Source organism: Micrasema longulum, unplaced genomic scaffold, assembly GCF_059751315.1.
Source record: "Micrasema longulum isolate JH-2025_06_02 unplaced genomic scaffold, ASM5975131v1 h1tg000163l, whole genome shotgun sequence".
Taxonomy (NCBI): Eukaryota; Metazoa; Arthropoda; class Insecta; order Trichoptera; family Brachycentridae; genus Micrasema; species Micrasema longulum.
In genome coordinates this window covers 214,534-229,226 of record NW_028277368.1, presented here as the reverse complement: position 1 = coordinate 229,226, position 14,693 = coordinate 214,534, and the positions used below count along the sequence as shown (strand labels likewise).

At 30.5% G+C, this 14,693-nt stretch overlaps 1 protein-coding gene across 1 annotated transcript in view; it reads right to left on the bottom strand.

Moving 5' to 3' along the window:
• Positions 1-1,716, bottom strand: part of LOC148284035 (uncharacterized) — a 159,744-nt gene extending 158,028 nt beyond the window's left edge. The window contains exon 1 of the mRNA XM_088242795.1: positions 1,632-1,716. Within this exon, the coding sequence (XP_088098921.1) occupies positions 1,632-1,716 (85 nt within the window). The remainder of the gene's footprint in view (positions 1-1,631) is intronic.
• Positions 1,717-14,693: the final 12,977 nt, after the last annotated feature.

The window sequence follows — 14,693 nt, the reverse complement described above, 5'->3', positions numbered from 1 at the left end:
GTTTAGTAGATTGGCTGTAAGTGCAAAGCGTTTGATTCTTATTATTATGTAGGTATTTAAAAAAAAATGTTTAACATTTTCAATCTTGTAAATGTATGTTATATATTTTATTATATGGTCTGCAAAAGATTTAAAAAAACTTTTTCACTAAAATTTGAGATATTGCTTTGCTATTTATTGTGTCAATAACTTATTTTTTAATGTCAATTTCAATTTGTTTTTTTCTTAAATGACATATACATCTTAAACTATAATTTAAGGCTATATTATAAAAAGATAACGAATCAGCTAAGCGGTAGCTCTTCTAGCAGGCATAACCATCTGCCGGTTGATCATGTGTTTTGAACCAGGTTGTGGTGCCGTGGTAGTATTATAGACTCACGGGCCAAAAGTCAGAGATTCAAATCCCACTCTACCATAACTAAATTTTCATTTTTCCAGGACAAGTTGTTTATGACTTTTAGGAAATGGTATAAAGATTTCAACATTCGAGTAAATAATAGGAACTATATTATTTAAAAAAAAAAACTGAATATTAGAAAATCTATTCTAATGTTGTCTTAGATAATTATCAGGAACAAACAATAATCTAAGGATTATTGACCATACCTCGCAATAATCAATAACTACGTTAAATTATTTTTAGTCTTATACACATGAAGGATACAGGATATGAAAGACGAATGTCAAATCGGTAAGTTTCAAGAAATAACATTTTTCAGTCTTGGAACTTGCTTAATGTAAATGGCCTGTACTATTTAACGTAATCTTAAATGGTTTTCAAGAATGCTTAGTTATCACCTTTTTCCTGATTTTAACTGATATTCATCCTTTATCCCCAGTATGCATTTTTTCTTTGCTTAAGAATCTTGGTTAGTAAAGCCTTTGTGTCAAATTTTATTAAACATAAATGTGAATCATGTAAACTGCCGTCAGATGTCATTTAAGTTTAAAACACACAAAAACTAACATCCATCATTTATATCCTGTACCCTTTCACAAATTGTCTAAAACAAAGTATAATTTAAGTAAACCACGGCGCTTATGCTCAATTGTGTAAAAGTATTTATTATTATAAATTGTGCACACCCTTGTTATAAACGAATATAAACATATTACAATAAAATAAACACCTTAAAGTGCTATTTTTGGGTTGTTTGATAACGTCAAAAGCACTTTTGTTCTAGGAAGATTGATAGTGTTTGCATATTATTAAATTTTCTTTCTTTTAGTCTGACGTTTTCTTTATATTATTTGATAATCAAAACGATCCATCATATTTCAAATCCAAGTTACAGAAATTCAATATTTTGATATTAAAAAACACCCGTGTTCAAACAGACGAAAAATACCGTTATTTGGGTATAATTATAAGTAGTGGGGGGTTCATAGTCCATGATCGATGACACACGTGCTAAAACATTTTATCTGAAATTACGACCGATGAAGCAAGTCAGCGTTTTATATTTAATTTTTTACATTCTGCAAAACCAAGATCAACGTTTTGCCGTACATTAACATCCTCCCTACCATAAAGATATGAATAACAAAGGAACGTGGCCTATAAAGAGACCACAGGGCATGGTACCTCTCAGCAGTTCAGTTCGAGCAGTCCAGTTTAACACAGTCACACAGTTTCAGCATGTAATTCAAGTGCAGTCTCTTCAACTCCTCATCGCCGTAACACTCGTGCCACAATTCACTTTTTGTCACCATTTAGCATTAAACAGCAACCTTATACACGTCTTTTGTTAATCTCTTACTGGGGTATGAGCTTCATCTCTCAAAAATTTAATCCTACTGTAGTGCCTGGAGCCCTGATATCCTGGCTCTTGATTTCCTGTTTCATCAAGTGCTCTTGATTACCTTTTTCATCAAGTGCTCTTGGTTTTCTTTTTCATCAAGTGCTCTTAACTTCCTTTTTCATCGAGTGCTCTTGATTTTCTTTTTCATCAAGTGCTCTTGGTTTCCTTTTTCATAAAACTTGATTTTCTTTTTCATCAAGTGCTCCTGATTTCTTTTTTCATCAAGTGCTCGTGATTTCCTTTTTCATCAAGTACCCTTGATTTCCATTTTTCATCAAATGCTCTCGATTTCTTTTTAGAGGATTTTATTCGAGTCCAAGGTTCTATTCCTATCAGCGTCAAAAGGAATTATTTTTTTATAAGGTGGTTTACACTGCTATATTTCACTCAATAAATATACTGTAATGGAAATATACTTTTATAATTGAATGTGATCCAAGTAAACACAGTTTTTGATACCGTTTGTTTACAATACGGTCATGAAAAAAAATGACAATACTAGTTATGAAAAGAGGCAGTAAAATAAGTACAATTTAATTCAATGAAAATAGCGATGTATGAAATTAAAAAAATAAAAATATCAATTGAGTAAAAGACGCACGGTCTTTAAAATGGCTTTCAGGTTGCGGAAGAAGCACTTTCACTGCTTTAATTGGGTGTCCCTGAGTTGGCATGTAAGACTGAAGTGTAAGACTAATCACCTGACCGTCCTGTAACGCATGATTGAGATACACTGCATATGCTTTTCCAATGTAGTGCCTCAAGCACCATCAGGTACAAATTAGGGTTTTTATTATGATGATTTATTTATTTATATCACAGTTTTCAAATGTACAGAGGTTCTTTGTTTCAGGTCCCGACTGGCTAGGAATTTCCTGTGTTTAAGCAGGACCTTCTTTTTTACATTTGTTTTTTTTTTTCATTAAATGATCCTTAAAAAATTCAAATAATCATAGTATCAAAAAATGAAAAATATATGTAAATTAGAAAACATACCGTTAAAAAAGCCTTTAAAAAGAAACATGAATGTAAATTAGCATTCTAATATTATTACAAATTAATAAATAAATTTAAAATAGAAAAAACACAATAAATATACAAAAAAAACAAAAACATAAATTGAACTATAAAAAATATGAATGAGAAAATATACCGTCTATAATTGAAAAATGAGACATAAATGTAAATGCAAACAACTATTATGAACTATGAATTATGTGTTAACATATGTTGTGTATGTGTTTTTCCTAATTTCAAAATGAGTACCAAAAGTAAAACAAAAATAAAGGGTAAATACGATTCGAAAAATCTTTCTGCTTTACAAGATATTGTATTTTCTTTTACGCTACATATATTATAACATTTGATTTTAAGCTTCAAAACGAATGAGAAGTAGGCAAAACTAAGTATTTTCGGCACCTTCTTCTGTTTGCGTTCAACCCAGGGAATAAAGCAGCCCAAAGCTGCTCGCTATATTTGCGAATTGTACGGTGAAGATGCTTTAAATTATTAACAAATTTAATGTATCTTATTCTCTCCATTGTACTAAAACGGACGCAACTTATGTTGACACCAATACATCATATTTTCCGCTAAAGAATATTATGTGCCATTTTTTATTTCGAAAAAATACAGAACATTTATTATTTATCTCAAATCCACGCTATTCCTTTAATGCGGGCTGTCTCAAAAACGTTTAAACTTTTTTTTATTTTCCTCGCTAAAATATCTTTGAAACTGTGTTATTGCCTGAATAAACTCGCATTCCAATCGACGATCCTCCGATTGAGCAAGAGGAATGGGAACATCTAATTACGTCGTGCGCTTGGAGTGTGAACGGTTCAGCGGCGCGGATCAAATGAAATGCGCGGAGCCGTTGAACCGGCAAATTAAGAGCGCTAGACTAATGTGTTTATGAATAAGGGATGACTCTGCGAAAACTTTGACAAGGAGACTGAGTGAGTTTATCTGGGGACAAAATGGCGACTGCGACATAGACAAAATGGCGACACATACTTCAAAACGGGTCTCGATTGATTGAGTTTCAATATACGATGAACGTTATGAAATTAATCAAGAGGTATATAAAATGATAATGTTATTAGGGATAAGCGAAATTAGATTTAATGTTGGTAAATATTACTATTTCACCACTTACCGACTTTTTACATCTATCGGTTTCGAGACGTAGCCGTCTCTTCGCCAGGACATGCCAATACTAAAATACGCATTCGCCTTTACCATCACCGCAGTAGAAAAAGTATTAACGAAAAACTACATAAATGACATTTTAATTATTTTTTTTACTAATAAATTTCATAAATGGTACATATTTTTTTTAAATTCATATTTTTATTATTTTAAAAGATAAGAAAAAGGGGATGTAAGAATTTTATAAGATTAATTAGAACCTATTATCTTTATTGCCTTCTATCACCCCCTAAAGTTTCCGACTTAAATATATATCTTCCAATACTAAAAGCTTTGACTTTGGCGTCATTAATATTGCGATATTCGGTTTTTTTTCACAAATCTCTTACCACAAAAAAAATACTTTAATAATTAATGTTTTTTACTATTTTTAGAGGGTTTTATATATATTTATATGCTGATTTAAGGAAGAGGCAAACACCACCATGTCCGAACATGCACTTAAATTAGTTTGATAATATTTAGCAATATGTGGCAGAAAGTGTAGGGGTGGTGGTAATGGAGGGAAGGGGATAAGAGGTTGAACGTTATACAATTGGTTTATTTTTAAATATAAAAAGGGGCTTTATTAAGAAAAGAATCGGTTATTTACTAAAGGGATATTATATAAAAAGGTTTTTTTAATATAAAACGCCTATATTTTCTTTAATGAAAATCTTTTTTTTATTATTTGAATAGGAAATTTTAACTCCTGTATCCTTAGTGAAATTGTGATTTGAATTCATGAGATGATTGGCACAATTCAAAACATTATTATTATTCAAATATCTCACGTGTTCTTTAGTGCGAATATTTAACCCACGAGACGGTTCCCCAATATACCTTGATGAATCGTAGACACAAAACGTCGGTAAGTGGTTAAACACTAATATTTACTTACATTAATTTAAATGCTTGACCACAAAGTTAATACTTTAAACATAACTAAGAAATTAGATCAATTATTTTAAGAAGGCATATCTCAATATGCCCTTTTAAAGAATTTATGTATTTATTAGAAAAAAAAATGTAGAAAACATATTACATATGAGAAATTTTACATAGACAATAGTTCTTTCATAACAGTATTCACAAACTTAGCCCAATTGACGAGGTGAAGTCAAATCTCCCAGAGATTATTTTTTATTTGATAATTCGAATATTATTAAAGCTATTTTAATTTTTTTTTTTATCATTTAAAAATGACAGAGTTAAACATATTTATTTTAAAACATTTTAATCAGTTTCTATATTTAATCATTTAAATCATTCAACGACCGATTTCAAGCTATGTACATAAAATCCGGCGAGATAACAAAATACACAAATGAATAAAAAATGTTTACACAATAACGTATTTATAATAAATTGTTGCACCATCATAAACACATTCAACTTTTTTCTGTCCCGACGCAGCTACATGCGAGTATATATAAGCAGACACTGGAGTCGTTTGGTCCCCCGTTTGGTTTAAATGTAATTTTTGGTTGCTTAGTGAGGAAAAGGTTACTAAATATGCATTTACACTTTTCTGATTACGTAAAAAATCCGAATGAAAATTTTATTATGCTTTGAATAAATTTTAACAATTAAGTTCCACAAATGTTAAAATAGTATGAAAACGTTCTAAAAAATTTATGTATTAAGCTATTTTTAAAAATTAATCAAAAATCTCTGGATTAACAAATGCAAAAATATTTTCTTAAAGTATGGTTTGATAATTTTTGTACATCATCTATTCTTATATTTAAATATTGGTGAAGCAAATAATGCTGATAACAATTTATTTAAAACTGTTTGAAAGCCATGTGTTGCATGGATCTGATATCAAACTTTGCTAACTTCACATATTTATTAATATAAATATGAATTTTGTTTTGTAGTCGGGTGGGTACTGTACTGATGGGTGTCTCTGCTGAAGGCGGCAATGTTTATATTATTTGTTTAACATTTTGAATGCATTTCATATGAAATTTGTTGTTATTTTATCAAAATATAATAAATATATTAATAGGTATGTGCAAACAATTACATTTTTTGATATTCAACCTCTAGAAATTGGCTCACGCCTTCCTGGAAGGCTGTCGATGACAATTTTTCTACTTTATTCGGCAGAATTAAGGGGCGCTGGATCGACGTAGGAAGAGGTGAAAATACTGGCTGGCGATAGGGTCTCCTGGAGGCAACTGGTGATGGCCACATGCTCTTAGGAGTGGATGTGGAAAAAAGAGAAGAATAAGAAGAAATGTATTTATTTATTTTGAATAAACAGCCTAAATTGCCTGTAACACCTTGCTTGCACTTGTATATAACATAACAATTTGTTGAGTCTCCCACCAGTCAAACGATGTCGGTCACGACGAAACCCGGTCACTGGTAAAAATTTGTAAATGAAAATCGAATAAAACCATACAGGTATTTTTATTATTATAATGTCACATATAATTGAGCATAAACTGATAAAATATATATGTATTGAGAATAAAACTGACGAAAAAGCAAAAAACATTTTCGAACACTAAGAAAATTTTAAGAAATATATTGCTACTCTCTAGTACAGAACAAAGTAAATCAGCCTTATCCTCAAATAGGTTACCGTATCTGTGGAGCCTGGGGACAGGCAAGTGCATGTGAACGTAGTTATGCAGAAAGCAGCCCGTCTACAATTTCATTAGTCCACGGTTTTAATGACTAAATGTCTTTCTTTGGATTAACTCATACAAGCAAGCATTTTTTTTCATTCCGAATTGATAACAAATCTTTTTCTACTCAGCAAATTCAGTAAGGAAAAGCGTTAACAAATAATTACATTTACAATTTTCAATGTCCCTTTCACGGTCGCTCTAAACCCCCCCCCCATCATAATAATAATAATGTTTGGATAATTTATATGGCGCCATTTATGTGAAAATCACCTCAAGGGCGCTCGATAGTGACAAAGGGAAATATAAATAAAATAAATAAATAAATTCATCACCCAGTTCAAACACCTTTATGTCGACAGTGATAGGGAACGTTAGAATCTACTCTCTGGAGCACCAGAACGCCCCCAGGTGACCCTCAAAACCGGTCACCGGCGGCGCACCCAAAATCAGCAGACTTACCCAAAGGCTACTGGTTACTTTGTACTACTACAAAAGTCAACAGATGGAAGAATTGGGGAAATGTGTACGTTCAAACATGGGCAGACTGGTTAATGTTACACAGTGTGTAAAGTGGCTACTTAAACCAGCCAATGATAGGTCATAAGCTATTTAAATGCCTAGATTTCCATATTCCCTTTTCAAAAATGTTTTTTCTCTCTGTTGCAACAAATTAAGGTATTTAATTGTAACTTAATGGGCTAAATAAGTCCAATAATAAATAAATAATTATGTTTAATATATATTTTACTTTATTTAATAAAAAAAAATTTTTTACCGTTCAGCTACTTCAAACATTTCCTGGAAAGCTTTGCATTTTTCCATAAACTTTAATGCATACGAATTGCAGAAGGAAAATAAACACACACGACAAATTCCCACCACTGGCACTGTTTGTGAACACTTGCAACATTCATATAAGTCCTGCTTATAAATCCTCCATGCAAAATTGCTTCGTTGAAACTCTTCGGGAGTTCTCTAGTTGGTTCAGAAAAAAAATCTTCTAATAATAAATTTAAAATTGATTAGTTTTACGCTTTAGATATCAGTCCAGGAAGCGTATGTACTTTCAAACTGTATACTGAAAAAAAGAGTCTATCTTTATTCAAGGCTGTTCTCTTATTGTAAGTAATTAATTTTTATAATAAAATAAATAAAACAACTTGTTTTTAACCACTAATTTTTAAATTTAAAAATTAGTGGTTTAAAACAAGTTATTTTATTTATTTTATTATAATGAATAACCACAAAGTTAGTGCTTCAAATAACAACTTTATATTAAATTATTTTTTTAAATTAGGTTTGTTGTAATTTAATGTTGTGTTTATTTTACTTTCGTTTTTTTTTAAAATTATTTTCAGTTTTAGTTTTTTTTTTGTATTTCACTAAAATTGTAAGTCATTATTTTGAAATACATTTATTTTTGGAATTTTTTGTAAATTTTATTTTTATATCAATAGCATTTAAGGGATTCTGAGGGGTAGGAATGACGTGTTGGCCTCTGTTCATACATCCTTCTCCCCCTTCCTTAACCTGCATAGAGTTTGAATTCCTTAGAAATATTTTGTATAACTTTCCTCTATGCTCAGCTGACAGAGTCTCTCAGGACTCTATAACAGCTGCGGTTAAATGGTGGGCTTAAGAATTCCCTCAATCTATACTGATACATACGCTCATAGGCTGTGCTGGACCACTTGGTGCTCAATAAAATGCATCATGTGCTAGAGCAAACTACATACGAGTTGCAGAACAATCTGTATTGGTGGGTTGTTTTAATCGCTTAAGTTTAAAGCTAACTATGATATTGTTAATTAAACAAACAGTTTGAATTAAATAATTCTCAATTACCTGTGAAGGAAATTACCAACAACCCGTGAAGTTGACAGGGCCGAACACTGCTTTGGCCCGCAACGCGTAATCCGATGCAACGTCAGCTCGGACAAGTAATTAAACGTTGTGCATCGAAATAACATGCACATTTTCTTTTGGCATTTCGTGTTGCCCATCCACCAGCTCCTAGCCAGTGTTCACTATTGTAAATTTCTTCTGTACAAAATTGTAGGGATCTAACAAGTGTGTATCTATTCAATAAATAACTTCATTTGGAATCCATCTTTCTCATTTAACCACAACTCAATGCACGCGCACTCATCCATACAAAGCTAAAAATATTGCTGTTTAAAAGTAATATGTTTATCTAACAGTGTTTTTTGTATGTCCAAATACATGTAGACAGGCTGTATATCCTCTTCCGAGGGTCAATAAGATCTTATCTTATTGCAACAGAGGGCAGACACGTTTTGGAGAAGGGAATACGAAAATTGAGGCATTAACAAGGAATAATTTAGCCAAATGAATCACACCTACATCAATAAAGGATTCAGCTATTTTTATTCATTGCAATTAACAAATAAAATATTGATGTTAAAATATAGGCAAAATGATAAATGTTAGATAGTGTGTATAGTAGCTACTTAAACCAGCCAATGACAGGTTACAAGCCATGTACATGCCTAGACTCCATACTTTCATCACAAAAATGTTTCTTTCTCTGTTGCTACAAATTAAAAAAGTTTATAATTTTAACAGATAAATTATTTGCTGGTAAACACTAAAATAATGTAATTGCTATGTTTTCTTCGTTTTAAATAAAATAAAAATAATCATAACCTTACCTAAAATAACCTGGGCCCATCGTCGGTTACCTTTAATTGAACAAATTTAAAAGAAAAAAATGTATAAATGTTCTGCTTTTCATACAGAAAATTTAATTTCACTTCGTAGATAAAATTTAAGAAAAATGTTAACTTCCCATTGTAATCGGAGCCCAGAGTAGATAAGAGCAGCAGTCTGCTGTATTTGCATACATTTTGCTAAAAAAAAATTCAGTAGAAATAGACTCATTGTATTGATATACAGCTTGTTCTTTGTTTTCAGAATACTGTATGAAGGATTACAGAACAACTATGTTATGTATCAGTTTGGCAATACGTGTCCAAAAACAATATAGTATTCCAGTGTAAAACCACGTTGGGAACAAATATTGAATGTTGACCAGGCCAAGAATAATTATTGAACCCGGGAAATAAAGCGTCGTAAACAAACGCTCGAATTACAATCAACCAAGCGGTTTTTCAATTATTGATTCCCTTTCTCAGATTTTTTTACACGGAACTCTATTATTAATTCATATATTTCTGTTAATAGTAAAACATTTTAAAGGTGCTCCATTTGTAAACGAAAAGTAAATAAATATTATTTCATTCACGGTCCCATATTCGCTTCTCAATTTTCTCATTTGCCTGACAGATGGCGCAGAAAAGCGTGCGACTTTTCCTCGTAAACGCGGGAAAATTTATGTTGTGCTTATTGCGTAGTGCGGTGGTTTGACGCCCCGGGCTAAACGTGATCGTATCCAACTTGTAAAATAGCTAAAGGAATTTATTTCTCAAATACTTGTTATAAATTATGCCTTCCTCAGTTCGAATTTTATCGAAATATGATAAATGCCACCTTGCATACATACCGAATTGCAAAAAATCTATGTTTTTTCTCTACCCTGACTTTTTAACAGTGACATTATTCACCCATATTTATGGAAATAAAATACATTTGGTGTATCATTAATATTAAAAGCGTTGCCTTTGTAGTCCAACATTTCAGTAAATTTTAGTACAGTAGAACTCCGTTTTTTTTTATTCCAATTATCCGGTTGACCAAACATCGGGATCATTATCCGGAAATAAAAAATATAGCAGTTTTTAAATGTTATTTTTAGAACAATAAAAAAGAGTAAACGAATTTTTTTTATTTATTTTTTTATTTATTAATAAAACATATAAGACATGAATATCATGATATTATATTCCCAGGAGTTGTACGAGAAAACTCATTTGGGACGGTACATAAAAAAAATAGTACATTTCTTGTAACAATACATAGTATACATTTAAACAATAAAAATTTAAACAAATTTTAACAATCTATGAACTTAATATTAAGAAAGGAAAGAAAACATTTAAACAATCTGTGAACTTAATATTAAAGAAGAAAATAAAAACATTCAAACAATCTGTGAACTTAATATTAAAAAAGAAAAGAAAAACATTTAAACATTCTGTAAAATTAATATTACAAAAGAAAATAAAAACATTTAAACATTCTGTGAACTTAATATTAAAAAAAGAAAAGAAAAACATTTAAACCTAAAACACAATATATAGACTATTCACAGAAACTGAGCTAAAAACTATCACTTTCAAAAAGATTCAAGAAATAGGTCTTCATTTCTGGTCTTTGAGATTAACCACTCGACATTTCATTTTTAAGGTCATCAGGCAGTTTATTAAATTGTATACGACCAATGTATTCCAGAGACCTTTTGCCGAACTTCGTGGAACAAAATTTAGAAATGTGAAGATTTTTTGCATGTCGTGTATTATAGTTGTGAATTTCATGATTAAATGTAAGTTTTAAATTTTTAAAGTTTTTCTTTGCAAAAAGCAATTAACTTTACTGGACATGTTTAAGTCAGCTTTTAATATGATTCCAATTGGCTGTTTTATATCAAAATAATTAAACAATACAAGGATTTTCCACCAAAAAGATTCGCTAAAAAACTAGAAAATATATTATGTTTATGGCTAGCAAATAAAGTGCTTTGAATATACATTGTCTTTGATGAACGACTTTAATCCTTCTTTGTGATCAGTTATTACATTTAGTCACAAATGTAAGTTTTTGACTACTATGTGCTTAAGAGTCAAAACATCCAACGTTTATTATGTGTGAAGGCTCTAGGTATCTACCATGATAGTAAATTACTTTTCGACGCCCATGTTGACAGCATCATAAAAAAGTCGTCGCGTGCGCTTGACTTTGTTATGCGTAGATCTACGTCGTTCACCATGGCAAAGACACTTAAAATCCTTTACTGTACATTAGTACGAAGCAACTTGGAAAATGCATCACAAATATGGAATCCTATGATCAATGTGCAGATATCACAAATTGAAAATATTCAAAAAAAATCATCAAGTACATGTGTTTTCGGGTCATAACTTGAGTTTAAATCCGATAAATATTTTCAAATATGTAAAAAACATTATCCATAAAAAATACTATCTTTGCAAAAACATAATTCAATTCAATTAATTTATTTTAAATATAACATATACGAGTATATTACAAACATATATTCAATATTTACATATTATAAAAAAGAAAAAAAAAAACGAAAGAGACTCATGTCAAAGTAGTAGGAGAATCCTGCTCCGGCTGTATAATAGCTGATATAATTGATGTATTAAAAATTGCCTCTGGTTCAATTAACTATCCTGCACTTCTATGCGAACTCTCTATTAATGTCCCTACAAAAGTTCTAAGGAATAACCTACTTCTATACATTTGTCTTGTTTCATCGAATTATATGCAAAATTCATATTTATAGCGAACTTTTTTACAATTTAAATATTATAAAAAAATCACTAAACACAGATTTTTTTCCAAGTGCCGCGTTTGCTTTCGACATAATTCTATGTTTTTATTTTCTTTTGGATTAACATTAGATTACTGTTCATTTTATGTTCGAAAATATTTTTTAATTAACTGTGATGCTACTTGCGATAGCCTGTAATTGGCGTATTTGTAATTTGTTTTGTTCTGTATATAAATTAAAAATAGCTATTGGATTTGAAAATAAAAAATAAATAAAAAAATAAAAAAAACATAATTACATCAATTTGATTCGCATCTCCGATCAAAATGAAATAATTAAGTCTGGAAAGCTCTTGATCTTCGACCTTTTTAGACGTTACTTTGCTTAAAGCATAAATAATAACTTTATCTCATGATTACAGAAATTCAAAGCCTTGTTTAGTCGTATCTGAGAGATTAAAGAGTAATCACAAGCTAGGTATACGTATGAATTTATCAGAATATGATAGCGTTCGTTGTAGCTTCTACAAGCCAGTTATTGCACGTTGCTTAGGGCAAGGTAACCCCCTTAAACCAACTCAAGGCGTACACATAATGAATTCATTTTCCATGGCTTATGAGAATACGATAATAAACATGAATTAAGTTGGAGAAGCTTCTAGAAAACGAGAATCCAACATGTTTATTTTTGAATCAGTAGTTTCTCATGCGTACGCACATGTAGGTAAACGTTATAATGGAATATGTTTGTTAATATATTATTTGTTTATCTTACTACGCACTATATATCTAAATTAAACTTTGATAACACGTATGAGTGCACATGTTTAATGAGTTGTTTTGATATAAAAAATGTAGGTTTGTGGTCCCGTGGTTGCGCAAGATCTAAAATCAAAGGTTTAATTCCATTTCAGAATCAATTCATATGATACCGACTCATTTTCTTTCACTGTTATTTGTGACATTTGAAAATAGCTCAAAAATTGAAATACATTAAGTTTTAATATACTCGTCTTACAACAGGGGTGAATAATATTTCGAAGGAGGGTATTTAGAAGTATACGCATTCATAGGGCTTATGACCTGTCTTTGGCTGGTTTAGGTGGTCACTTTACACACTGTTTTATATTCACAATTCTGCTATTCTTCTAAAGAAGATGAGCTAAGACACGAAAAACTCAATAAAAAATCCAGAAGTGTCGCAATTAAAAAATATTTCTTAAATCTTTTTGATATTGATAATTATTAATGTAGTTTACATAAGATGGTGTTCTATGTTTCTTATCCAAAAATATTTTCTTTTTATTTCGGATGTATTAATTTGTATGATATTATGTATTGTCAAAAAAAATGTTTTTTCTTATTTACGGTCCCAAATGAGTTTCTAATAACTCCTGGGAGTATAATATGAAATTTTTGATATGTTTTATTAATAATAAAAAAAAAAAATAAAAAAAGAATTGAAGGAATATGGATGTTCAATAGACAGATTAATGAATTTTACACAGTGCATAAAGTGGCCACTTAAACCAGCTAATGACAAGTCATAAGCCTTGTGAATGCCTAGACTTCTTTATTTTCATCTATAGAATGTTATTTATCCATGTTGTAGTATATTAATAACTCCCATGGGGGTTAAATCCAGTTCTTGTCTACAAAAATTGGAAACGTTCAAAATATTGTTCATCTTTATTTTTATTCATGTCTTCACAATGTAGGCCCTGTTATCTATTCACGAGTATTTAAAAGGCTCATTTTTCGTATAATTTGTTAAATTATTCTTCCAGTTTTAGTTTTCACTTACTCATTCCGTGCTTCTTACTTTTTCCATAATTTGACGCCCGATGTAACGTTTTTCTTCGTAACATTACCTTTTTATTTTTTAGGGTCTAATATCAACCTTTTTTTGTACTTTCTTCAAGGAGCATAAAAACATCAAAGCTGGTAATTCCTCAAATACTGACAATTTTATATAGTTGAAAAATAATTATATTTAAGAGTTTTGGGTTTTATTTTTGCTTAAAAAATTTTTTTTCTTCGTTCTTAGTATTTGAGCAAACATTAATTCCTTTACTAGAGAGTTTAAAATTATGCTTTGCTAGATCGAGGAGTGTACGAAAAATCTTCGTTGTATTTACGTGATAAACAATATTTATTAATTATTAATTTTAAAAGCATTTACTTTGTGGACAAATATTTATTTATTTATCTTTTTAATATTTATTTATTTGACAATTGTTCAACCCAAGCAGAAATATTAAATAATAAATACTAACAATAAAATAAAATATTTTTTAAGTAATTTGTAAAAAAAAAAATATTGTGAAATTTTGACTCCTAGCCTCATTTGAAAAGACTTTTTATCAGATAGGTACCAGATAATCTGCTTCATCGTGAAAATACTCGTAGACTCATATCCGTGAAACAGTATTCTTTTATATTTTAATAAATTTACTCACCATATATTATTTTAGAGGTGACAGCCACTATAGTGGAGTCATTCTCCCCACTCTCAGCCTGGGTCTCCAACCTCAAGGTTACGTTAACTGGTCTCCTCGGAAGTTGCTGATGAAGAGTCACAAGAACTGCGGTGGTTCTACCAGGAACTGCAGCCTCAGGA